This window comes from Perca flavescens, chromosome 20 (assembly GCF_004354835.1).
Source record: "Perca flavescens isolate YP-PL-M2 chromosome 20, PFLA_1.0, whole genome shotgun sequence".
Classification (NCBI taxonomy): Eukaryota; Metazoa; Chordata; class Actinopteri; order Perciformes; family Percidae; genus Perca; species Perca flavescens.
This window is the reverse complement of record NC_041350.1, coordinates 23,754,108-23,779,061: the sequence shown is the minus strand read 5'-3', so window position 1 is coordinate 23,779,061 and position 24,954 is coordinate 23,754,108. Positions and strand designations below refer to the sequence as shown.

Below are 24,954 nucleotides of genomic sequence, written 5' to 3'. Positions count from 1 at the left end.
GAGAGTGTTTTGTCCATAAGCCAGCTGAGCAAAAGAATGACACTTACCCTGCAGTTTTTGCATCACATTTGCGATGTCCACAGACGGTCGACCGAAGTGCCTTGGAGAGGCCATGTCGTCTCGCCGCAGCTGTAATGACAAGGTGGGTCACTGATGCTGACGGCAGAAGATCCTTCACAACCGTCCTGAGTGGGACATCCCCTCTGCCCCTCCCTCGCTCTCCTTCTCTCTCTCTCTCTCTTTCTAATTTCACTGCAGGACCAGGTCCAATTGAATCTCAGGTTTCATTCAGGGACAAGTAGGTTTACTGTCCAATAGAAGCACTTCTTCCATTCAGTGGCTGCAAAAGATAAGTCAGAGGGTTTCAACTGAGGCCACACCTAATGTCAAGCAATTATTTTACTACACTGCTTACTGTTTCTATACTTATCAAAGGTTTATAGGCCTCCTTTTGGGAACAAATAAACTGTTTAACTTTCTTTTAAGCACATATTCATGTTGAATGCCTTAAGACCACCCTAGGTAAACCACTTTTAGTTACTTTGTACCACAGAAGTAATAAGTGTCTCACAGTTTACCTAAATCATTGAAAGATTACCACTACCATGCTTTTATAAGTAAGTATGTCTTTTTGTTGTTTTGTCACACGATATCACAATAACTAATCAATGTGCCACCTGTGACAAAATATACAGTACACAATGATGGCTAAAACTTCTTCAGGTTCAGGGTCCTGGTATTGTGCATGCTGGCTCAAAGTCACACTGTCATGGCTTAAAACAGATGCTAATAGTAACACTTGTGGTTTTCCTTTTATGACAAAATGTCCATTGTGAAAAAGGCCTGTCAAATTATCCAAATGTCTGATCCTATTATGCTTTCAAAGGATACAAGTGCTGAAGAACAGGCAAATGACACTATGTTTAAGGTATTATTACCTGTCAATCAGTGTATTGCTTACATGAAAAGTGAGACTAATAATAAACTTTATTGATGCTAAAATGCAAGTATGCTGACACATGATGCAAGACATTTGACTGAATTGGCTGTCATTAGCGCTCAAGAAGTGCCAGTAAGAATTTTCCAGGAAGTAAAGAATATGAATATAGAGAGATCTACACAAAGATAACAAAGATAAGCAATACAAAAGTACAAAGTTATCATTAACAGGCAAGTAATTGAACAACATAGGCTATTAGGCCTATACAAGTTAAATGGTTAGTGACTAGTGTGCACTGTGTATAGAAATGTTAAAATAAAGAGTTAATATTTCGGAACTAATAAACCCACCATGCACTTTAAGGACAACGAAAAAAGGAAGTTAAAGTGTCGAGTGAGAAAATGTTACTAACTAACTTAGTAACTAACTGTTAGTAGGCTAGCAAGCACAAACGTTTGCCTCCAACAGTTTCATTACATTACACTATTACATTATATGACAGTTATTTAACACTTAATTCGAACTTATGAAACAAAGTAGGATATAGGTATAACTTACTGTAGCTATTTGAATGGTGTACGTCATTAGCTCCAGTTTTAACACGACAGGAATATACTAAAACACCACAAACCCAAAGATGAACTAACTGAAACTAACAAGTGAAATAGTTGCTAACATTTCGGTAAACAGGACCCTAACAACCACCAGGCTAACATCAATTCAATTGCATCTGCCATGTGTCATCTTACCGCTTCAGGACTGCACAGCATGATAACTTCACAGAGGAAGTGCGCGTGCCTGTGTGTGTGTGTTGCCTTGTTGCCAATGGTAACGCTGAAAATGAAACATGGTGGCGTGAAGTGAAGTTTGTAACCACACGAATAAAGAGCGGCACGCTGCTGGCAGAAAACTGCACAGACCAGAGGAGGAGGGGTCGGGAATGTGTGGCCTAGTTCCGGTCCTCCTAATTTTTTATGGACAAAAGGGGTCATTCTTTGGGTGGAAGAGGAATTCCGGGTATCCCCCTCTCCCTCTCCCAATGTTTGTTTATGGCACTTCACAGTGAGCTTATAGTGACCTTCACAGACAGTGTGATATGAATTAAATTATTAAAGGATGCTGTAGATGTTACCAGAAGATAATTGGGGTCACATAAAAAGGGTTCCATTTTTTTTGTTTTTGTTTTTGTTTTAACAAGTATTATAACAGTTTTTTGGGTTGTCAGGTTGTGGGAAATCCTCCTGCAGCATGACACTTGTCTTTTTATCCTGCTCTTTAATTAATCAGGAGGCCCCTTCAATGTAAAGGGATAGCGGGTGATAGGGGCTGCAGACCATCTGCACCACGCTCAATTCGTTAAGTAATTAATAAAGGGTCACATCTTTATGACTTTCTGATAAGCCAGCAAGTCTGCAGTCAAATGTTAGTATAGGTTTTGGAAAAAGGTCAGGGGTTTCTCACTTTCTAGTGAGCCATATTGCAAAAGACAATCATTTACCAAAAAAAGAAAAGAAAATAGATTTGATGTTATTCAAGATTTTAAAATTCTGAGTATGAAGATTCGGAGAAAAAGGTGTAAAACTTGTGATATTTATTGCATAGGCCTAGTTCTTATTTCATTTTTATACTTTTGATCATTGCATGGCCCTGATCATCTGTGTTTAGAAAATAATGAAATTATAAGATACAAAGCAAAACAAAATCTGCCCTCCAACTGCCATAGAACTCTGAATGGAAGATTTTAATATAAGCAACATAAAAATGTGTAATATTTGAGGAAAAGGAGGAATTCAAGGCAACCAGTAGAAGCATGAATTCATTCCAGACCTGAAGTTGGCAGGTGACTGCAGAGATGACTAGTAGGTTTGTACTCAACCAGCTGGTGGCTCTCACCTCATAGTCAATATTGTGTAATTCATTTTGAACACACACACACACACACACACACACACACACACACACACACACACACACACACACACACACACACACACACACACACACATAAAGGACACAGTACTAAATAAATTTAAAGTTTTATAAAACTAAGAAGGACTACTGAAAACTTCCTTGACATGCCTACTTATTTCAAACAAGACTTTCAGTTTGTCACACTGGTGTGTGCAAGGCAGGAACCCATATGCAGAGAGCCCCATGCAAAAATTAAGATTTTCAGTGATTTATTGAAGAAATCAGCTTACAGACTGGTAGTGGTAGACAGGCACACAGTTAACCAGAAAACAAAGGCATGAAATGCAACATGGCAATTCTGATTAACTGACAGAGTCCAAGTGCTAATTAACTGGTATATATATACATGGGCTGATTAGGGGAAATGGGAAGCAGGTAACTGGCTGATAAGGGAGAGTGGGAAGAGGTGAGGAGGTTGGCGAAGGGGAAAGGGTTATTGCAGGGCAAGAGGGAGTGTCTGAGTTAGATATGAGTGATGCAGGTAGACAAGTCAAAGGACATTTGGGCAGGTAGGAAAGTTTAGAGAAGGGAAAATGTGGCTGGAGGGAGGGACAGAGAAGCAAATTGTGACACTGTTTAAAATTTTACACTTCGAATTAAGTTATAAAACAGTAACCCGTTCAAAAACTCCGATGCAACCCATATAAACTTGCAGCGTGTTTCTTTTATGATGTTTCTGCGGAACCTCCATTCTTTATCATTCATATCGTAGTGACTGTTAAGTACACAAAGCTGTAATTTTCCAAACAAATCATCATTGTAAGTACTTCAGCACCACCTGCTGGACTTCTTTGTGATATGAATGTAAATTTCCTGAGAACTTCCCTCATATAAAACCTTCTCAGCCTCTTCCTTAATAAAATTCTTTGAGGAATTTGTAGAAAGTTCAATCCTAGAAAAGTGCTTAAAAGTGCTTGAAAAAATATATACATCTGTCAATGTATAGAAAAGGAATAGTTGTCCCTGATTATTGTATTAGCTGTTGAGCTGCAGAAGGCTGGTTTGTGGTAATGTTAACATGAAGACTCTGATGGCAGAGTGAGGTGGGAAGAGTGCAACAATAGAAGGAAATCCCCATGGAGACTGAGAGCTTGATAGCCTGCAGACTCTAGTGGATGGTTAGATTTTCATGGTTTAGCTTATCCAGAACCCTGTCAAAACACTTGGAAACAAGACTTTTTACAACAGAACTAAGGTTGTATTTTTTAATCGTTCGGAATTATTTTTTATTTAATAACAGTCCTATCCAGAACTTGTTTATAGCAAAAATGACAACACAAGAAACGTGTCTTAGGACACTAAAGCCATTGTTGAAAAGTGTTGACCCCGAGGAAATGATGCAAAAGGAAACAACCCTGTTTCCCAGTGTTATGTCCCACACAGATAAGCAATGCACTTGCTAATTTTAAAGCCAGAAAGGGAAGGAAGCATGACAGCAAAGTTTCCGCCAGACGAAACACAGAGGGGTAAAAGCTAAAAGCCTGTCTTGGAAAAAGCTTGGTGTTGGTCAGTCTGCTCGGAGTCAGTGTGGAATCTAACACCAGCTTATGGTGGCATTATGGCACATAATGAAACACATCCACTTCTGGAGATACTAAAGTCATTTAATCTTGGTGAGTGTATTTGTTTCTTGTTAAGATCAAGGGACTTTTTTTCCAAAGCTGCTATGCAAGAGTAGTGTGTTGTATTGTAAAATGCAGATGTGATAGTTCTAAGAATAAGTTATACTTTTACATAAAAATCAGCGTCATCTCCCAAACGGGCTTTCTGGACTATAAACACAGAGTCAAAACCGTTAGTAGCCTATGCACCACATATTTGTAACAGCTTTCCAGAAAACAAATCAGTTTTTTTTAAATCAAAGCTTAAAACCTTGCCACTGCCTTTTATTAAGTTAAATTTGGGGCTATTTATAATTATGTCTTTACACTGTAACCTTTACTTCCTTTTAATTTTTTCCCTTTTATTCCATTTAGCTGATTTTTAATCTTCTACAGTATTTAATTTAGTACCATTACAGTCCTATTTATATATTTTATGTCTTATGTTAATGCCTGTTCATGTCTTACATAAGCACTTTGAATTGCCTCTTTGTAGAAAGGTGCATACAAACTTGCCTCAAACAACTTTTTGTGAGAAGTCAGGAAAAGTTTGCAGTATTGTATAACAATTATTTCAGGGATAACGTGACAGTCAAATGATAAAAAGTGGAGTTATTTTTTCAGTTTGTGCTTTAACACAATGATACTACATAGACAGTGAACCCACACGCAGGTATGATGTAAGATTTTATATAACAGTTGTGCCCAGTAATAGCAATCCAACAATAGCAAATCAATAAGAAAGAACATTTCCTGAAACAAATCTGGCACATATGAGATGTACTTTATTCAGCTGATGCAACTGCTCCTTGTCTATGCTAAAAAGATTTTATTTTTAACTTGAAATGCAAATGAAACAGCCATCTGGGAAAATGATCTTCCCAATTTTTAGAACAACACAGGGCATCCTGCCTCACAGTCAACTAAACATTTCCTCCAGTATTTCCCCTTTTTCTGACACTCTGCATTGATTTATTTTCCTTTCCAGGCGATATGATGTTAGCCTTCTGTTTATCTGTGCTGGTGGGCCTGCTGCTGGGTGCTCTGGTGTACGTTCTGTTGACCTGGGCATCCAGGCGCCAGGCCACCGCCAAGATCACCAGGCGCTCCAAAAAGAGATCCGGCACTTCACATACACCCATGAGCAACCAGCTGGGCCTTTACAGAAGCACTTTTCTGAGCGTATACAGACAGCCCTCTCTGGAGCCAGTGGGCCCTCTGGGGAGTAAGCCCGGCGTAGAGACGTCAACCTTCCGCCCAGTGCCCAAGAGAAGCAGGGCTGGTCTGGAGATGGGAGAGGACACTCTCATGCCTGAGGACACAGCAGCATCAAACTCGTCGGATTCAGCATCCCTCGTGCCAAACAAGAGACATTCCTTCTGGTTGGGCAACAATGGACTTAAAGGCTTCCTACCATCACAGACTCCCCCTCCTGCATACGACAGTGTCATCCATGCCTTTGAGGAGACTTGCACTTGAATCTGTCCAAGATAAACTGAAAAAGGAGAGCATTCTGGGATTACACAGGACTTTCTGACTGTGCTCTGCCCCTTATCATTTCTGACACTTTTCAGTGTAAAGCAGTGTGTCCTTAACTTAATAAGAGCCACAAACATCAAGTCTCAGCCCAGTATTATATCATGAGATATATAGATTAGGGGTGCAACTAATGATCATTTTCATAATCATTTTATTTGCATGATAATTTCTTGATTAATCGGTTAGTTGATTTCTCTAAAATATTTAACTTAACAATGATATAAAAAGAGAGACAAGCAGCCACTCCTAACACTGGAGAAGATGTAACAAGCAGTTGTTTTGCTGGAAAATGACTCAAATGATTAATCATTTATATGACTAATCATTGCAGTTCTAATATAGTTGAGTAGAACATCTCATGACCCATGTGAAGAGAGTCTGAGGGTAAATTTTACTTACACACACACACACACACACACACAAAGATGAGGGAAACACTGTGTGCTATAGATAGTTATATTATCTAATATCACAATAAAGATTAAATGATGATTTGATTTCAGTGATTTTTCAGTGATTTAAAAAAAAAAATTGTGCATAAATGAAACAATATAAATCAGTTTGTTTATTTAAAATGCGTGTTATAATAGGCTACTTACATAACTGGAGGAACGTTATCAGCCATTTAATTAATATTACTTAACACTGTGGCAGGAAGGTAGGACATTTTAGGTAGGTAGGTAGGAAGTTACTTGCACATTCATCACATCAAGGTCTTGTGTGAAGAATGCCACTTACAAAGATGGGGTGCGCCTTGTGAGGTTGCCATTATGAAAGAAACCCCCTTTTAAGGTGGTTTAATAAATGTAGTATTGATTATAGTAGCCTGTGGACCAGGCTCCATATAAAAATGTATTCGAATTTTAAAAACAAAACTGTACATGTACTTACCTTCAGTGATTCTTAACAGGCGTATTAGGTGTGTTGGTGCTTTCGTTGTAACTGGATTTGAATTTCGGGGTCTATTTTCCGTGCTACCTGCCTCATGGCAACCCGTTTTAAAGCCACAACCCCAAAGTGCGCCAGCGGAATAGTGCCTGGCAACACCACCGCACTGTGCTCCGACTGCCTCTGGATTAACGACGTATTACAGCGGTGCCAGGTATGTACAGCTGCATTATGTGTGTCCATATAGCCTCTTTGATGAAAGCACTACTTTTATTTTCTACTGCAGCTAAACGGTCTCATCAGCATTGTGGCTCATTCAGACTGCTGTATGCGGCCAGATAGGTTTCAAGACGCCTTTGAATGAGACATTCAATTGTAGCCTATGTGTAATGTAATGTGTAGGCTAATGTAGTGAGAGGAGACGGTGGGTGTTTTCCTTCGACTTTTACTGGATGCTGTGAATCCACATTTTTCAAAACAAGAGGCAAATTATTGTTTTTAACCGTTGTTTAATTTAAAAATGTTGCTATTGTATTCTTATTATTTGCATTCAAATACGTTAATAGTATTTTCCATGTAGAAATTAGAATATAGGAGTTCACATCCTTGCCTGACTGCTCCGGTGTTTGACGTAAAATAGCAAGAGCGAATGGTATCAGTACCCATGGAGACTGCAAGTGGCCTGATCTTCAATGCAGTGTTGCTGTTGCATAGAGACAGAAAAACTGTGAATTTCAAGGTTGATGCACTGGATGACAACGCGGCTATTTTAAGGAAGAGCCACCTCTCTACTTCTATTTTAAATTACCTTACTTGTTGAATAACAGTGTTTTTATTTAGTTCTTTTTTTTATCTTTCATTGAAACAGGATTACACAACTCTCACGAGCCACATCAAGACACGGGGTGGTCCACTGACATCAGAGAAGCCTGAAGTGCAGAGCTGTTCGATGTAAATGAATGTAGAGCTGGACAACATCTGTCTGAATGATGCATTTTACTTCTCCAAAGATTTTATTCTAAGCACCAAGAGCAGAGCAGCCATTACCCTTCAGTGCATCACTTGAATGGAAATATGGACACCGTCAATGGAGGAAATTTAACTCAACATGTCCAGGAACTATGAGGTATGTTGAATTTCTTTCATATCAGAGACTAATCGTGCAGTAATTTCCCTGCAATTTAACAAGATATCATTACATATTACGCAGTCTACTTGCAAGTGGGCCAGTAAGTATAAACACATTCTGTGCAGCCAAACATTATTAAGATTCACATGACTTGATTTTATATTGTAGAGGAGATCCTAAAGTTTCCTAAGATACCAAGTAAGTCAGACTCATTTTTGTGAAATGTGTTACACGTGATGCACAAGACATGAAGAATATATTTTCTGGAATTGTGCAGCCAAAAACATGGAGTCTTGGGTTTGACTATTGTGCTCGGTGTATGATGTAGCTTTAATGAAGAGGAAATAAGAAGATAGAGATGCAAAACTCTCAGACATTGTAATAAGACGATTTTAACAAGAAATCAAATGGCACAGCTGTACGTTAAGCCCTTTAGGACATTTTCAGTCCAGTGTCAGTAGATGGGACAAGGATGGAAATGAATGGGCACCCAGATAGCTCAGTTGGTAGAGCAGGTGTCCATATATAGAGGTTTACTACTCGATGAAGCGGGCCCAGGTTTGACTCCGACCTGCAGCCCTTTGGTGCATGTCATTCCCCCTCTCTCTCCCCTTTCATGTCTTCATCTGTCCTGTCAAAATAAAGGCCTAAAATGCCAAAAAATTATCTTTAAACAAAAAAAAGGATGGAAATGAATGCTTTAGTCTGAGCTTCAACTAACCTAAATGAACAAAGACAGTATTGAGTGAAACAGTATTTCAACAGGCATTAAAATGCTGCAAACATTTTTGATAATGAGAACTAAATCTGCCTTAAAACAGAATTTTCACAATACAGTACATATATATGATGCTTTTAGTTGGTGAATTTGTACAAATAAAGGACAGACAGTACTGATGATGTCATCTAGAGACAAATCTGGAGCTGCTCCACAGACAGTGAATAATAGAACAACAGCTAGAACACTTTGAGCAGCAGCCATGGAGATTTGACTGGTATAAGGGCACATTTAGTGATTCACTGTTGCAAGCTCTGTTCACTCAAATGATGGAATATCTCAAACAGGGGCGCATGATGGATTATCTCAAACAGAGCACATGAGCCTCCTGTGAGCCCATAAGTATCTGATTATATCTACTGTAGGTATTGCCTATACATGATAAGTAATTGGTGGATGCAACCTTTCACATATAGGGCATTATTTGCATGTTAGAACCACCCTCCTGCTCTTGTCTTGGTAATCAGAAAAAGCTCACCACAAGGTCCATTTAGTGGCTGTTCTGGACTTTTCGATCATATCACAGTTTGCCCAGTTGACATGGATTTGAGGTGTTACAATTTCCATTTTTTCAAGCATGTTAAAGTGCCCATATTATGAAAATATCACTTTTTCTGGGATTTGGGGTGTTATTTTGTGTCTCTGGTGCTTTCACACGCATACAAACTTTGAAAAAAAAACATCCATGCTGTTTGGAGTGAGATACGGGTTTCTGAATGTCTTCTGCCTTCAGTCTCCGGGTGAGCTGTTCAGAATCTGCAGGGCTTTCTACATCAGTAGCTGAGATGAGGTGGCTAACCGTGGCATGCTAGCGCTAGCTCGTTCTCAATGGCAAAACACTGCTACAACACACACTAGTTCACCATAATCTACAAAAGAACTACTTACATGTCCCTGTTCTGCAGGTATTCCATGCAAAGTTGGAAGTGTGCCCTTGTTTAGAAGAAGTCTCCCAGCTAATGCTGCCTAGTACTAACTGAAGTTGTAGAAACAAACAGCTATCTGATGTGATCCTTACCTAGCTACTGCGCATGTGCGCCTCCTAACAAAGATGGTACAGAAGTGCGATGCCTCACTCTGTAGCTAAAACAGAGACCTGAACACACAGGGTGAAAAGAGGATCTGCAGCAATGTGTAGTACAACAAAAATATGGTGTTTTTTGAAAATTAAACCATGTAAACCTATTCTGGTACAACCTCAAAATACAATTATGAACTTGAAAATGAGCATAATATGAGCACTTTAAGGCCTTCTCATCCATGTTAGCTGAATTTTTTTTAGATTGAAAGTTCATTCTTGAGCTTGGAGATGGTAATTGACAGAATAATCTTCCCACATGGCCCATTTAGTAGTTGTGGCTTTTGATCGTATCAGTCTTCCTCAGCAGATGGAGTCACCACAACGTCTAAAGAAGCAAAACTGTTTTGTCATCAGGTGTGTATACGGGTGGGGCAGTCACGTGATGGGGAAAGTAGGGAAAGTCGGGGGTAGGACTGGATATCGTTCAAAAAATTTCGATACCGGTACCAATGCCAATACTGTGACTTTGATACCGGTTCCTGAATGATACTTTATCGGAAATCCATTTTAACAAAAAGAAATTACAACATTAAGGCACAAATCCTTTATTTATTTTTCAGCTACTACTACGTGAGCCCAGTCTCTGTGCGTAATATAGAATTTTTTCCTGCATGCTTCGACGACATATAACGTTAGACAGCCAATAACAAACATTATGAGATCTTGGTAGAAGCAATTTGGTATTGAATGAAGAGGCTTTTTTCAATACTCGATACTAAGGAGGCAATTCCGTTGGTGTCTAAAAAAGTATTGAATTCGGTACCCAGCCCTAGTCGGGGGGATCCTGGTGGATGGATGGAGGCTGGCAACGAAGGGGCCTGGGGATTAGGGAATGTGGCTGGAGAGGCGGGACAGTGACAGCCTCCTGCCGACCAACAGTGTACATCGCAAAATGTCGTGAACATTATTAGAAGCCAGTTTTAAGTGAATTTTGGGTCACAGGCCGACACAAACTAATAACGTGAATTTATTCTTGTTTAATAATAAGGTTAAAGTTAAGTTAAGGTTAAGTTTTATATTGCTATTTTAACTTGCCTCTTTCTCTATTTTACCTACCAGCCTGGTCACTCAGTAGGGATGTTGGCTGCTGTGGAACATGGTCCCATCCTTTGCAGCGACTCCAACATCCTCTGCCTCTCGTGGAAAGGCAGGGTCCCCAAGAGTGAAAAGGACAAGCCAGTGTGCCGGAGGCGGTACTATGAGGAGGGCTGGCTCGCCACGGGGAACGGAAGAGGAGTTGTTGGGGTGACGTTTACATCGAGTCACTGCAGGAGGGACAGAAACACCCCTCAGAGAATCAATTTTAACCTGCGAGGACACAACAGCGAGGTGTGGTATAATCACTGTCTTCACTGTCTTTTTAATATATTTTGAACACTTTCGAAACCCTTTTGAACAAAACTGACATGTATTTATATCCAAACCACCATCACAGAATGACATGAACGATGTAAACTGTGAGTGAGTGAGTGATAGATTCCTGAAGTGGAGAGTGATTTTATGATTTGAGTGAAGTAACGCTTTCATGTATTATTGTGTAAATATTTTATGAACTTTTGTAAGTATAACATCAACCTGTCCAGGGACTGCGGGTGGAAATTAGCATTTTTTGCTATAACCTGGCACATGACATCTCTTCTTTTTTAGACTAATGTTTTTTTTTGTGCATTGTCCCTGATCAAATAAAGAAATAAATAGATCCAAACATCAATGTTTACTGTCTTTGACAATAGGACAAAATGAGATAAAGCTTTAATAATTTAAGACATTTGCATATAAATGACCATAAAGCAAATAGAGGTAAAATAGATATGCAGACAACTATTACTATTTAAATATAAATAGTTAAGAAAGAAAGAAAAATTTTACAATAGAAGGTATGTTATAGTCTAGAACTAAATAGCACGTGAAAATACTGAGACAAAAGTACAAAAGTTTATTTAGGTCGGTTGGATGCAATATAAATCAGATGAGAAAAAGTAAGATATTTTAAAAAACAAATTCAGAGCACATAGATGTAGATGTAATAAGTTATGTCTCTGCATGCTTTGTAAAATGCATTTTTTTAGCTCATCAAATACATCCAATTTACAGATCTAGATAGCATTATGCCTGTATTTGCTCTGTATCCTGACTTTTATTTCAACTGCAGTGAACTTTGAGATCACATTCAGCCTAAAAAGCTTTTTTCACATTGTGCTTGCACTCTATATTATGAATTATGAATGTTCCTCTGGGCAGAAAGCCACCTGCATTTGCAGAAAAAAGTAACAGTGTTTTTGGGCTTTTGCAGGTTGTCTTGGTGCGTTGGAATGAACCCTTTCAGAAGCTGGCCACCTGCGATATGGAAGGAGGTATTTTTGTGTGGATCCAGTATGAGGGAAGATGGTCGGTAGAGTTAGTGAACGACCGAGGAGCCCAGGTAGACACTTTTTTTTCTGCTTTCACATTCACATATGATGTATTATCCTGGTACATATACTAAAACTTTATATAGGACATCTGACATCTGCACTTTAAGACAGAAAAAACTACCTCAGAAAGGATTCAGACTTATGGTATTTTGATGGCAGTGTCCTGTATACATACATAAATATCTTGAAAGGGAATATTTCTTCCCTCCAGGTGAGTGACTTCACGTGGTCGCATGATGGCACTCAAGCCCTCATCGCGTACCGCGATGGCTTTGTGTTAGTCGGCTCGGTCAGCGGACAAAGACACTGGTCCTCTGAGATTAACCTGGAGAGTCAAATCACCTGTGGCATCTGGACGCCTGACGATCAACAGGTACACATTGCCTGGTTGAACTTATATGAATGGCTTTTTGTATTATTTAACCTATTTTAATTCGTAAAACATAAAAACATAATAAAAGTTATCTTTAATAAGAAAAATTACATGCGGGGTGAGGTCATTTTCCCTTGCTTTGAATGCCTCAAACACAAGATGAAACGACTTAAATAATGGTCTTATGTTGCAGCACTTTTCGGCCAAGTATTTGATGCTCCAGAATATTTTTATCATGTCCATCTATTCATGTTTAATGTACAATGCCCTCTCAGGTCTTGTTTGGTACAGCAGATGGCCAGGTGATAGTGATGGACTGTCACGGACGAATGCTTGCCCATGTTCTGTTACACGAGTCGGATGGGATCGTGAGCATGTCCTGGAACTGTCCCGATTTCCTGGTCGAGGACAGCACAGAGAGCGACACAGACTCTGATGACAATATTCTGCCTTTTGGTACAAACACAACCCCCCTCCCCCTCCACTGCTCATATGACAGCTTGTTACCTTATATTGGCTGTGGAAAGCTAATATACTTACTTTTCTTTGTTCTTCCAAGTGCGAAGAGTCAAGCCGTTGTTGACAGTCACCTTCCTATCAGGAGATATCAGTTTAATGAACAACTATGACGACCTCTCTCCTGCCGTGATTCGCTCAGGGCTGAAAGGTATAAAAAAAAAAATATCCACGTTTCACTGTGACATTTACAAGCATGCTCATACATTGTGTTGATCATATGTCCCATAACGCATAAGGTTTTTGTGCTCCTTCACCCCACAGATGTTGAGGCCCAGTGGTGCTCCCAGGGAGACCTCCTGGCTGTGGCCGGCATGGAGAGACATGGGCTTCCTGTTGACTCTATTATGAGAAACGCCCTTGTTAAGTTCTATAATGTCCAAGGGGAGCACATCTACACGTTGGAAACACCGGCACAGGTTAGTACTTTTTCAATTGAGGGATATATAGTAGATGTCTAGGCAAGTCAAGGGTTAGGGGTTAGGGTTACATATGCTACAGTAAGTTGCAAAATTAGTGCTGATATATATATATATATATATATATATATATGTGTGTGTGTGTGTGTGTATGTATGTACACTGTTATATACATTGTTATTTTGAGGGTCTGAAGAGAAAAAGAAAAACAGACAGGGTTGGAAAGATTAACAACAGATAAGTCAGTAACATAAGAGATGTCATGATATGTGCAATCAATGTAAACAGATTAATGTAGGAATTCTTTTATTGTGGAAATTGTTTTTCAGAGACCCATCACCACCATCTGTTGGGGCCACAGAGACTCTCGTCTGTTCCTTGCATGTGGACCAGCACTGTATGTGGTGCGTGTGGAGCACAGGGTGGCCAGCCTCCAACTTTTATGCCAGCAAGGCATCGCCAGCGCCCTGCGTGAGGAGAAGGATGTGGGGAAACTGAACATGCCCTCGCTGCTCTGCTCTTATGTCACCACTGCTTTTATACCCACAATCAAGGTGCATTGATCCCCTGATTAACTGCTGTGCAGTGACCGTATTAGACAGCTTCTTACCAACTTTATTGATAGTGCAAAACTGCTGACTGGGAAATGTTTTCATTTGAATGTCCAGAAATCCTACAGCCCTTTCCTCTCTTTGTTTTAGCCCCCAATCCCTGACCCCAACAACATCCGTGACTTTGTCAGCTATCCCACAGCTGGGAATGAGAGGCTCCACTGCACCATGAAGCGAGCAGAGGACAGCCCTGAGACAGGTGGACCCTGCTACACTCTGTACCTAGAATATTTAGGAGGACTGGTGCCCATTCTCAAAGGAAGGCGCATTAGTAAACTCCGGCCTGAGTTTGTCATTATGGATCCAAAAATGGACAGCAAAGCAGGTAAGTTTAGACCTTACAGGGTCTTATATTTTTCATTGGGACTATTTCTTTAGTAGAAAGTAGTTCCTTGATACCGGAATAGCCTGTACCGTGACCTGGCTGCACTAGGGTTGCATTTAGCCTGCGGTCCCACCAAACAGTTACTTACTGTTATTACTGTTCTAACGCAGGGATAGTTTAATGTTAGTATGTATGAGAACTCAGATCAAACTCACCTCTTCGGTTTGTGTTTTTATTTTTATTTTTTTTTCAGAGGAGGTGTGTGTGAATCCCATGATCTCATACACTGACAGCTGTAACTGCTCTGACTCCAGTGACATTGAGTTGAGTGATGAGTGGGTCGGGAAGAAGTCACCAAAGTTTTCCCGAGGAAACAGGTCACCCACACTCTACAAGTCCAAAATTATATAAATACATTTTTTTTTTACACATTACACAGGCCTGAACCACAAAGCGCTGGTAGATGTTTTAATAGCATTTGTTTCGCTACTGTTGCTAGTAGAGATTATTACTGTAACATGAATGGAAAATGTCATATTGTCAAAGAAAGGATGAAAGGATGGTTGAAAACTATACCTCTTTGTGTCAAAGGATGAACATGGAATCTAGAAAATCTCCCAAACTTTCACGCACCAATCAGGAAGGCCAACGGTCGCCACGGTTACCAACAAAGAAGCCTCCAGTTCGCTCTCCCAGTCTGACACGTCGAGAGTTTTCTATGGATGGGATCACAGAGGTAGGACTTTGCATCATGTGCTAATGATACTGTACTACCTGAATTAGTCAAATGTTTCACAGTGAAATCATAATGTAGAAGTGCTAATAATTAATGTGCTCAAATTATTCTCGACCTAAAATGTTCCTCCTTTTAATATTTCGTTAATGTTAAAATGTTAGTACCACGTTCTCTCTCTTACTACCTGATATATCCGCCATAATCCTTTTTTTTATGTCTTCCATTTCTTCTGCTTCAAAGCACAACTACCTAGCTCAAGTCACATCCAACATTTGGGGGACAAAATTCAAAATTGTTGGACTTGCTTCTTTTCTCCCTGCCAATCTTGGTGCAGGTAAATGTCACTTAAAGCCACACATGCTGTACACATCACATTGGCCATTCAGATGAATTGAACAATCCCCTTGACTTTCTTCTATGTTTCAGTCATCTATAAGACAAGTCTGCTACATCTACAACCGAGACAGATGACAATCTACCTTCCAGAAGTGCGCAAGATTTCTCATGACTTTATGAGCCTGCCTGTGTTCAACCACAATGTGTTCAGTGAGGATGAGGATGACTTACCAGGTATGAATGAATATTGAGCATCACATAAGAAATGAGTGTGAATGTGTTTATTTTCAATTGGGGCTGCACAATATTTTTATATTTTTTTATCATTATCGCGATATCAAGTGGCGCAATAAACACACCGCGAAAGGCTGCAACATATCAACGAAAGACACTTGATTTTTGTGTTGTGATGGAAAACACCATCAGTAGAAAACTCCACTTTAAAATTTAACTCTTTTTTTTTTTTTTTTAGCGGTGCCTTTTATATTCAATTTGTTTATGCAATTTGTTGTATTTTAGCAGAATACCTAAAAAGCAGCAGAAATGCAGAACTGAGTAGACTTTAATAAATAAGTTTTTTTTTTAAGATTATTTTTTGGGGGCATTTTAGGCCTTTAATTTAACAGGACAGATGAAGACGTTGAGGAGTAAACCTCTATATATGTGCGCCTGCTTTACCAACTGAGCTAACCCGGCCACAAAATATAAGGTTCTTCAACTTTATCGCATATTTTCCTCATATCGTGCAGCCCTACTTCCAATGCACCTGACTTTATTTTTGACATGTGCTATAAGTCACTAACACAGTCCTCCTTTGTGTTTTCTATAAAGTGATGGGGCCATCTGGAGTGGCAGGAGAGAATCCTCCCTGTACAGTCAACATTCCCATTGCTCCCATCCACAGCCCGGCTCAGGCAATGTCTCCAACTCAGAGTATCGGCCTGGTTCAGTCTCTTCTGGCCAATCAGAACATTCAGCTCGATGTCCTGACCAACCCCACAGCCACGGCAGCAGCCGCAGCTGTGGCTGCGGCGGCGGCAGCAGCTTCTGTCCCTGTTACCGATCACGGGCAGGATGCGGTTCCAACACCGTATCCCATGCCGACTACATACTCGAACCCTGGTCAAGCTATCTTCAATGGGCTGGAGATGGGTCCTCTTCTCCCTGGCACTCTTCCTCCCCCACCTCCACCTCACCATCTCCCACCGCAGCCTCACCCGCCGCGCTCGCATTCGCAGCAGCCGCGTCAACTGCCGTCCAAACAGTCCCAACAAATGCAGACACAGCCGCAAAAAATGCATCACCATCAACAACAGCAGCAGCAGCAGCAGCAGCAGCACCATCATCAGTCCCAATCACAGCAGCAGCAATTACAGCAGCAGCAGTTACAGCAGCAGCAGTTACAGCAGCAACACCAACAGCTCCAGCTGCAACAGCAGCAGCTCCAGCAACTGCAGACGCTCCATCAGCAACAGCAGCAGCAACATCAGCATCAGCAGCTCCAGGTCCAGCAGCAACAGCAAATCCAACAGAACCCCACGCACCAACAGCTGCACCACCAGCAGCAGATGCAGCAGCAGCAGCAGCAGATGCAGCTGCAGCACGAGCAGATGCAGCAGCAGCAGCAGCAGATGCAGCAGCAGCAGCAGCAGATCCGCCAGCAGATCCAGGAGATGAGGCAGCAGCAGCAGCAGCTGCAGCAGCAGCACCAGCAGATCCAGCAGCAGCACCAGCAGATGCAGAGGCAGCACCAGCAGATGCAGCAGCAGCTGAAGATGCAGATGACGCTACCGCCTCCTCCGTCCGGCTATCCGACTATTTCGCTGCACCAGATTCATCTCCTGCCTCCTCCTCCTCCTCCTCCTCCTCCGACCACCGAGCCGGGGTTCGCCAGGGGGGAGCACGGACACACCCTTAAGCCGAGTCTGCCGCGGACTTTGCCACCCTTCAGCGACATGGACGGATCTGTGGAGATTCACATGAGGAAGGTGAACCCTCCTCCTCCGTACCCGGGCACCGTGGTGTCCGCGGCGGCGGCGGCGGCTACAGCCGTCGCTGCGCCTCAAACTCTCGTCACAAACTGCGACAGCCCGAGCGTCCTGTCGCCGGAGCTCTGCCTGAAGAAGGATGAGTTTTTGCTTCACCCTGTCACTTTGCAGTACCCGACTCCCCTGGGGTACGAGAGGATCACCACGTTTGACAGCAGCGGCAACGTGGAGGAGGTTTGTCGGCCCCGCAGGCGCCTCGTTCGCAACCAAAATGCGTACGCTGTTCACGGCTCGGCCACGCTCAAAGTCACTTCCTCTGAGAATAAAAAAATTCAGCTTCCCTACAGCTCGGCGACACTGAGTCGTCTCTCTGTCCCTCGCTACTCGATACCTAGCGGAGACCCTCCTCCTTACCCTGATCCGGCCAATCAAGTAACTGCTACACTTCCTCCTCCCCAGAGAATTGATAGCAGTCTGATTCATGCCACGCTACGTCGTGACCGCAGGGACGTGGGACTTAAAGTGCCACAGATGATGGAGAGCTCAAGAACCCTACCCACCAAGGCTAAAATGAACAGTGCACTAGCACTTACCTACCAGCAGAGGGTGCCTACTGCATTGTACACATGCACACAGTGCAGCAGTAACAGCAGCAGCACCAGTGTCAGCGTTAGTGGCGGCGGGACCACAAGTAGTGGCATTGCAGGTGGCACGGTGGTGAGGCAGGACTTCCCACCAGGGAAAGGAGCACATCACAGTACCATTATTGTGCACTCCAAAAGTACCTCGCCCATGTCCTCCCAGTCGTCTTACAGTCTGCTGAGTGCTGTCGACAACAGCAGGGACAGAACGGTGTACGTTAACTCTGCCTTCACGGAAGACGAGACTTTAAATCAGCAGTGTCACCTCGAGAAATCTGTGCGTCAGCTGACTCTCGGCGATGTTAGTTTGACAGTTAAACGCCCTCCGCCTTACCATTGGGACACCTCCACCACCGAGGAGTTCTGGCTCACTCCAGAACAAACAATGCTAGGCCCGCCACCAGCACCTCACAAACCGCCGCCACTCATCATCAGTCAAGCTCAGCACTTGGACATGACTCGGCTGCCGTTTGTCCTCACGACTAAAGCTCCAACCAGTCAGACCACGAGCACTCTGACTTTCCCGTCAGGTTACCAGATATCTCTCTCGCCTTTTCCTCCGAGCGTGGGCCACAGCGGTTCTCCACTTCAGACCTTGCAGAACCCTTCACCTCAGTGCTCTCCGAATGAAGCGGTTGGTTCGGTCCCTTTTGCTCAGCAGGAATCCAACTTGGTCTTGCCACCAGGCTATGCTCCAAGTCTTGCTAACTTGGCCTGCTGCCCTCTCCCTCCGATGTATCCAGGCGCCAGCTCATGTGCTGGACTTCAGCTGCACCCCGTCAGCCTTCACCCCTGGAACCCTTACCCCTGCCCGCCTCCCATGCAGGACCCTCCAGCACCTCCCCTCCCTACCAAAACTCATCAGATCTTAGAGAAGCCCATTCTCTCCCGCCCCCTCCTACTGGGCCGCCCCCACCACCCCCTCTCCCCCCTCCTCCTCCACCTACAGAGCTACCACCATCCAAAAGTGCCACAGAAGATCTAGCGGAGTCTGCCAACAACTTTCTGGAGCCATCATCCCTGAATGAAAGCCCTGTGCCGCAGGAGTCCGAGCGCTTCAACAAGAAGAGCCGCAAAAGACTGGACAGCAGGGCCGAGGAAGCCAACATGTCCACCGTCTCCGAGGGCAAATCTAGAAAGGAAGGGCGTGCGCTCTCTGACTTCAACACTCTCATTTCCAGCCCAAGGCTCGGCAGCAGAGAGAAGAAGAAGCCCAAGGGGCAGAGAGAGCAACTCAATAAAACCAAGAAAATGAGCAGGACCACAAATGAGTTCCAGGATAGCTCCGAGAGCGAGCCGGAGCTGTTTATTAGCGGCGATGAGCTCATGAACCAGAACCAGAGTAGTAAGAAGAGCTGGAAGAACAAGCGAAGCCTGCGTATGGCGACTGAGCTGGAGGAGATAAAGTGCCGCAAGGCAAATGAAAGAGAGGACCGTAGTTTGGGAAGCCAAGGGTTTGTCTATGTTATGGCCAATAAACAGCCATTGTGGAATGAAGCCACCCAGGTCTACCAGCTTGATTTTGGAGGACGAGTCACACAGGAGTCTGCAAAGAATTTTCAAATTGAGCTGGACGGTAGACAGGTAATGTGAGAGAGCTGAAATGATGTCAGTTTCTCTTTTAGTTGATTGACAGAAAACGTAGTTGCAACTGTTCTAATGCTCACTTTTTAAGCAAAAATATATATTAAACTATTCATTGTTTCAGTTTTTCACATGGGAAGACCTGCTGCTTTTCCTTTTCTTGTTTGAAAGTAGAATCTCTTAGAGTTTTTTTACTGTTGGACAAAACAAGCCTTTAAATATCTCACCTTGGGCTCAGAATCTTCTTTTTTTGCTCTTTTCTATATAAAAACAAGAAAATCATTGGCAGTTTAATCGCTAATGCCAATAATCAGTTGCAGCCGTAGATGAACTAATAAAAAAAATGTCTTTCTCTTTCTGTCTTTTCTTAGGTGATGCAGTTTGGGCGAATTGATGGGAATGGCTATATCTTGGATTTCCAGTATCCTTTCTCAGCAGTGCAGGCATTTGCTGTTGCCTTGGCCAACGTGACTCAAAGGCTGAAGTGAAAAGGTTTTGGGCTGTTGTAGACCAATTCAAAGGAAACCACAATGATCTAGCACCCCGATGTGTGGGGCTAAAGCTGGCAATGTCAGTGTTCCGGCGGTTCTTTTTAATATACAAGGTGGTGTTGCACATGCAGGCAATTTACAATCGCTCTGTTGAAGGCAATGTCAGTCTCGGTCGGTGGTCATGGAGACTACACCAGTTACTTCATACTTTCTAGTTCATATGTTGAATGTACTCAAGCTAATTTTACTTAGTATTCAAATGTTATTTAGTGAAGTAAAAAATGTCAACCTTCCCTGGATAAACAAAGGGTTAACTGAGTACATGTTGGAATGGATTTTAAAAGCATTGTGAAGGTTTAGTACCATGTGGTGCCATCTTCCAAAGGACTGCTTATTCAATGTATTTCAAATTAATAAAAAAAATAATTTGATGTTAATAAAAATATACACAGCAAATATCTACATTGTTAGGAAGGATTGCATTCAAAATTACAAATGCATTTTCACAAAGCCATACCATATATGATAAAAACACTGCATTCATTTAAGTCAAGCACTTAAAAATGTATACGGTTCTATTATGCATATCAAACTGATTGTTAATGTGTTTTTCCAATACCTTTATTTGTATCTTTATTCTTAATTCCAATCCCATTTGTTTGAAGCAATGATTAGATTTTTAGTCTGTTTTGTTAGCTTAATGTCCTCTACATTATGTGAAAATTGCTTAACATGCAATCAAAGAATATAATGATTCTGCAACTCCAACATTAAGAGTTGACCACAGTTTATATCATAGTTTGTGTATTTTTTATTCATGATACTTCCGTGAAGTGGTGCAATGAACATAGCAAATCATATTATTTTGGCCACTGCAAATCATTCAGTCAGAGCCGTTATGATCTGACAATGTCTTTTTCTTTTTTTCATGTGTAAATAAATGTACATGTCCCTTTTCTTTTCCAAAACTCCCCTCTACAGTTGTGAGTTAATAACTTTATGTGTGCCAAATAGTCAAATGCATTCGGCTGAAAGTAAGTTAGTGGGGAAGATTGTAGAAAACGACCCCATCCCCACAAACAAAACTGTGCATAAGCACAGAGATCCTCTCAGAGAATCTCAGACTCGGTTGGCTCTGTTGTTTTCATTGGGTGTTTATGATGCTACTACATCAGTAGTTTGCCTCGTTGGAAATCAGTGCTGCTTTAGATAGATAGATAGAGCTTGTGTGCAATAACGCTACCTACATAGAACTGATGTCGTACTTGCAAAGGAAAATGCAAAAGCTGCTTGCACTGTGTATTTAGTAAATAACTTATCATTATATGCTTAGAAAAGTGTGCCTATATGTTGCTAATTTCAGTAATTTTCTAATTCACCTTTGCTTGAACATGGTACAGAGAGTTTTTTGATGTTACACTTGTAGAAAAAAAGGTATTAAATACAACATATTCAAAAATTGTTAAGATTATCTGTAAGTAGGAGTGAGATTAATGTAGATTTGGTGCTAATGTATAAAGAAACAAAGGTAGAAATGTCTGCCATTTGGTAAAAGAAGGTTATTTTAAAGTATATGAGGAAAGTATTTAGAGGGAGGCTACAGACAGTTTTCATTTCAGAGCTTTCCATTTAATGCAGCTTCAGAGATTTCAGCGACAGTGTTCGTGTCAGTTATCAGCAATACTGCCTAATGAATAGTTGGTTGCCTGATTTTTTTTCTCTCTTATTTTGTGAAGGAAACAAATATGATGTGACCATAGGTTTACATGGACCTATAGGCTGGCCAAAATGTAATAAAAAAAACAATGTTCCAAATGTTTTTTTGTGTGTTTCATTTACAGTTTGGCTCTTTCACTCTGATGCAAAGTTATTGATCCCAGGAGCCCACATCACAGGCTTCCTTCTTCAGTCCCTTTGTTTTCCATCTATGAAGGAATCAACTGAATCTGTATGAAAAAAAGGTGGCAGATTAATTATGATTTATTATTTACTAAGTATAACATAATTTAGGAATCGTTATGCATAAATTGTAGAAAATATCTCTAAAACAAAATATTCATAGTACTTTGTTTTGTGTAAATTGTTCTATACTAAATTAGCATTTAAAGGTCCCATGACATGATGCTTTTTGGATGCTTTTATATAGACCTTAGTGGTCCCCTAATACTGTATCTGAAGTCTCTTTCCCAGAATTCAGCCTTGGTGCAGAATTACAGCCACTAGAGCCAGTCCCACAATGAGCTTTCCTTACGTGTGCCATGTCTGTGTCTGTAGCTATTGAAGAGGAGAGAGGGGGGGGCAAGGTGGAGAGTGGGGGTGTGGCCTTGACCAACTGCCACTTTGCTCGTTTGAAAGCCATGATGTCTCTCTCTCATTGGGGGGCCAAATTCTCTGGGTGGGCAAAGCAGAGAAAGAGGAGGTAACCTTGCTCCTTATGACCTCATAAGGAGAAGATTCCAGATCGGCCCATCTGAGCTTTCATTTTCTCAAAGGCAGAGCAGGATACCCAGGGCTCGGTTTACACCTATCGCCATTTCTAGCCACTGGGGGACCATAGACAGGCTGGGGGAACGCATATTAATGTTAAAAAACCTCATAAAGTGAAATATTCATGCCATGGGACCTTTAATTTAAATATATACAATTAAATACTAATTTAGTCCTATAAATACATCATTATACATATTTATGGGCTACCTAATTTGATTATATTATTTTCTTTAATTTACATATATATTGTAATTACTTTCTAGTAGAGTCTTGATTATTGTTTTTTGCATACAACATGAAATAATTGTTATTACATAAAAAGTCCTGTGCCAGTAATAATGATAAAAAAAACATTACTTAATCAAAAAAGATATAAACGAGGCAATGTTGATAATTTTAAGATGAAGTCCTAATATTTACAGTCTATGATTAAGTCTAACTTTTTTTGAGAAATAAGTGGCGCCGGAAGTTGCGTACAGGGGCTTTTGTTTTGAAAGAAAGTGTGTTTTCCGCGTCATTTGACGTTAGCCCTTAACTAACGTACTTACAGCTGGCTCTAGTCACTGGTTTATTGTCGCTGAACAGAGCCAGGAGCTGGTTGTCTGCTGTTGGGTTTTCATGTGTGTCGTTATGCCATATCACCGTCTCAAGTTCTGTCCTGAATAATTGACTACGGATTAAAAATGGATTTGCAAGTTGAACTTCAGCAAACAGGTTGGTGACTTCCTTGCAGTGGATCAACTGTTTTAAATCAGCTGAATTAATGCGATTAATTTCATCATGACACGGCCTTTACACTCAGCAAGTCACATCTTAGTATGCCCCTTTTTTTCTGTTCCTTAACTTTTACTCATTTCCGTTTTTTTTCACAGCAGATAACAGCCCTACAGCTGAATCAACAGATCATCCCCCGAGGATGACCAGACAGCAGACTCTCACCCTAATATCAATGGCATCTGTCAACTTCAGTTCAATGATCTGCTACTCAATATTGGGGCCCTTTTTCCCCAATGAGGTAAAACAAAATAATCCCACATAGGGTTCAAATGACATGTTAAGGGGACAAGAGTTTAGGGGTTTGGGTACACCGTTTTAAATACTGGCTTTATTGAAGCAAGACCATGTAGGGCCTAGCTTTTTTAAAAGAAGAAATAATACATTAGTCCTCTTTTGAATGAAAAGTGAAATTAATAAGCAATAAAAACATCCGGATGCCGGCTAATGCAAACTTATAAACTAAATATTTCTCTGTAACTGACACTACTGCGTTTTCAAACACACACTACTGACTCTTACACTGTAACACTATGTTTTAACACTACGTTTTACCATTTTGTCGTTATATTCCATTTTTGAGGTGTCTTTATACCATCAGGCTCGGGACTATACATTAAAAGTTAGTTCTAAGATAACTGTGGCTCATTAACATTTAAGAGAAAAGCACAGTCCCTGACAAATAAACCAAGTAAACCACACTGATTTTATAGCATTACAGTAGCTGCTGTTCATCAAAGTTACATAGCTTAGCTTTAATGGTTAATACATAAAACTATTTTCAACCCCTTTTAAAGGGAGCCATATTAAAGTGAAGTGAAACTCAGAATTTTACAGCATTGATTTGTAACTGGCATTAGCATTTTCTGTTTCTGTTTCCGTGGCTAGAAGCTGTTTGCTAATGCAAATCCCACAAGTGATGTGTAACATCAAATAGCCAACGCAAAACAAAATCAAACAGGGACACAGCAAAGTCAAGACAATGTACACCAGCAAGGCAATGTGTCTTGAAAAACAACAGTAATACATGTAATGTGCTTTCCCTTAATAAAAGAGTATACATCATTTCATATACATAAATACTGAGAGAGTGCATTCTTTAAATCCTGGTAATTTGCATCTTCAAAGATAACTCGAGATAAGATGCAGTACTATTTGTACTTTTGAGGCAAACTGGAAAGAGCAGGAAAACCATTTTAGGATGGATTGTTGTTGTGTATATTTACAAAGACAGATCTTTAAAGCAGGGCTGCTGTTAAAGGATGCAGCTAATAGCTGCTATCAGGGTAGTGAAACTCCATTGTTTCATCAATCATTATTTTGATGCTG

The 24,954-nt window shown here is 41.2% G+C and overlaps 4 protein-coding genes across 7 annotated transcripts in view; 3 read left to right on the top strand and 1 right to left on the bottom strand.

Moving 5' to 3' along the window:
• Positions 1–169, bottom strand: part of syne1b (spectrin repeat containing, nuclear envelope 1b) — an 80,846-nt gene extending 80,677 nt beyond the window's left edge. The window contains exon 1 of the mRNA XM_028565788.1: positions 48–169. Coding sequence (XP_028421589.1) covers positions 48–114 — 67 coding nt within the window. The 5' untranslated portion in view covers positions 115–169. The remainder of the gene's footprint in view (positions 1–47) is intronic.
• Positions 170–4,413: 4,244 nt separating this feature from the next.
• myct1b (myc target 1b) lies at positions 4,414–6,543 on the top strand. Its single transcript, XM_028566624.1, has 2 exons — positions 4,414–4,524; positions 5,501–6,543. Exons 1-2 carry the CDS (start codon positions 4,470–4,472, stop codon positions 5,989–5,991), a joined length of 546 nt encoding a protein of 181 aa, XP_028422425.1. The 5' UTR covers positions 4,414–4,469; the 3' UTR covers positions 5,992–6,543.
• A 529-nt stretch (positions 6,544–7,072) lies between these two features.
• On the top strand, positions 7,073–21,803 carry tulp4b (TUB like protein 4b). Its single transcript, XM_028566849.1, is given in 18 exon segments — positions 7,073–7,153; positions 7,808–8,065; positions 10,987–11,256; positions 12,221–12,349; positions 12,553–12,714; positions 12,990–13,170; positions 13,274–13,381; positions 13,495–13,649; positions 13,979–14,203; positions 14,351–14,585; positions 14,839–14,962; positions 15,177–15,321; positions 15,562–15,655; positions 15,748–15,891; positions 16,489–16,784; positions 17,379–19,187; positions 19,190–19,870; positions 20,242–21,803. Coding segments are annotated over 17 exon segments (4,893 nt in total). The 5' UTR covers positions 7,073–7,153; positions 7,808–8,047; the 3' UTR covers positions 20,359–21,803.
• A 1,554-nt stretch (positions 21,804–23,357) lies between these two features.
• The window catches only part of slc18b1 (solute carrier family 18 member B1), a 7,198-nt gene continuing 5,601 nt past the window's right edge, over positions 23,358–24,954 (top strand). For 2 of the 4 annotated variants that reach the window (XR_003691105.1, XM_028566244.1), the window contains exons 1-2: positions 23,358–23,565; positions 23,724–23,866. Coding sequence is in view for 2 of the 4 variants with exons in the window: in XM_028566244.1 (XP_028422045.1) it covers positions 23,535–23,565; positions 23,724–23,866 (174 nt within the window). In the remaining 2 variants the exon portion in view is untranslated. Of the gene's footprint in view, positions 23,566–23,723; positions 23,867–24,954 lie in introns of those variants that run through there. The other 2 variants (XM_028566245.1, XM_028566246.1) reach the window with 2 other exon arrangements.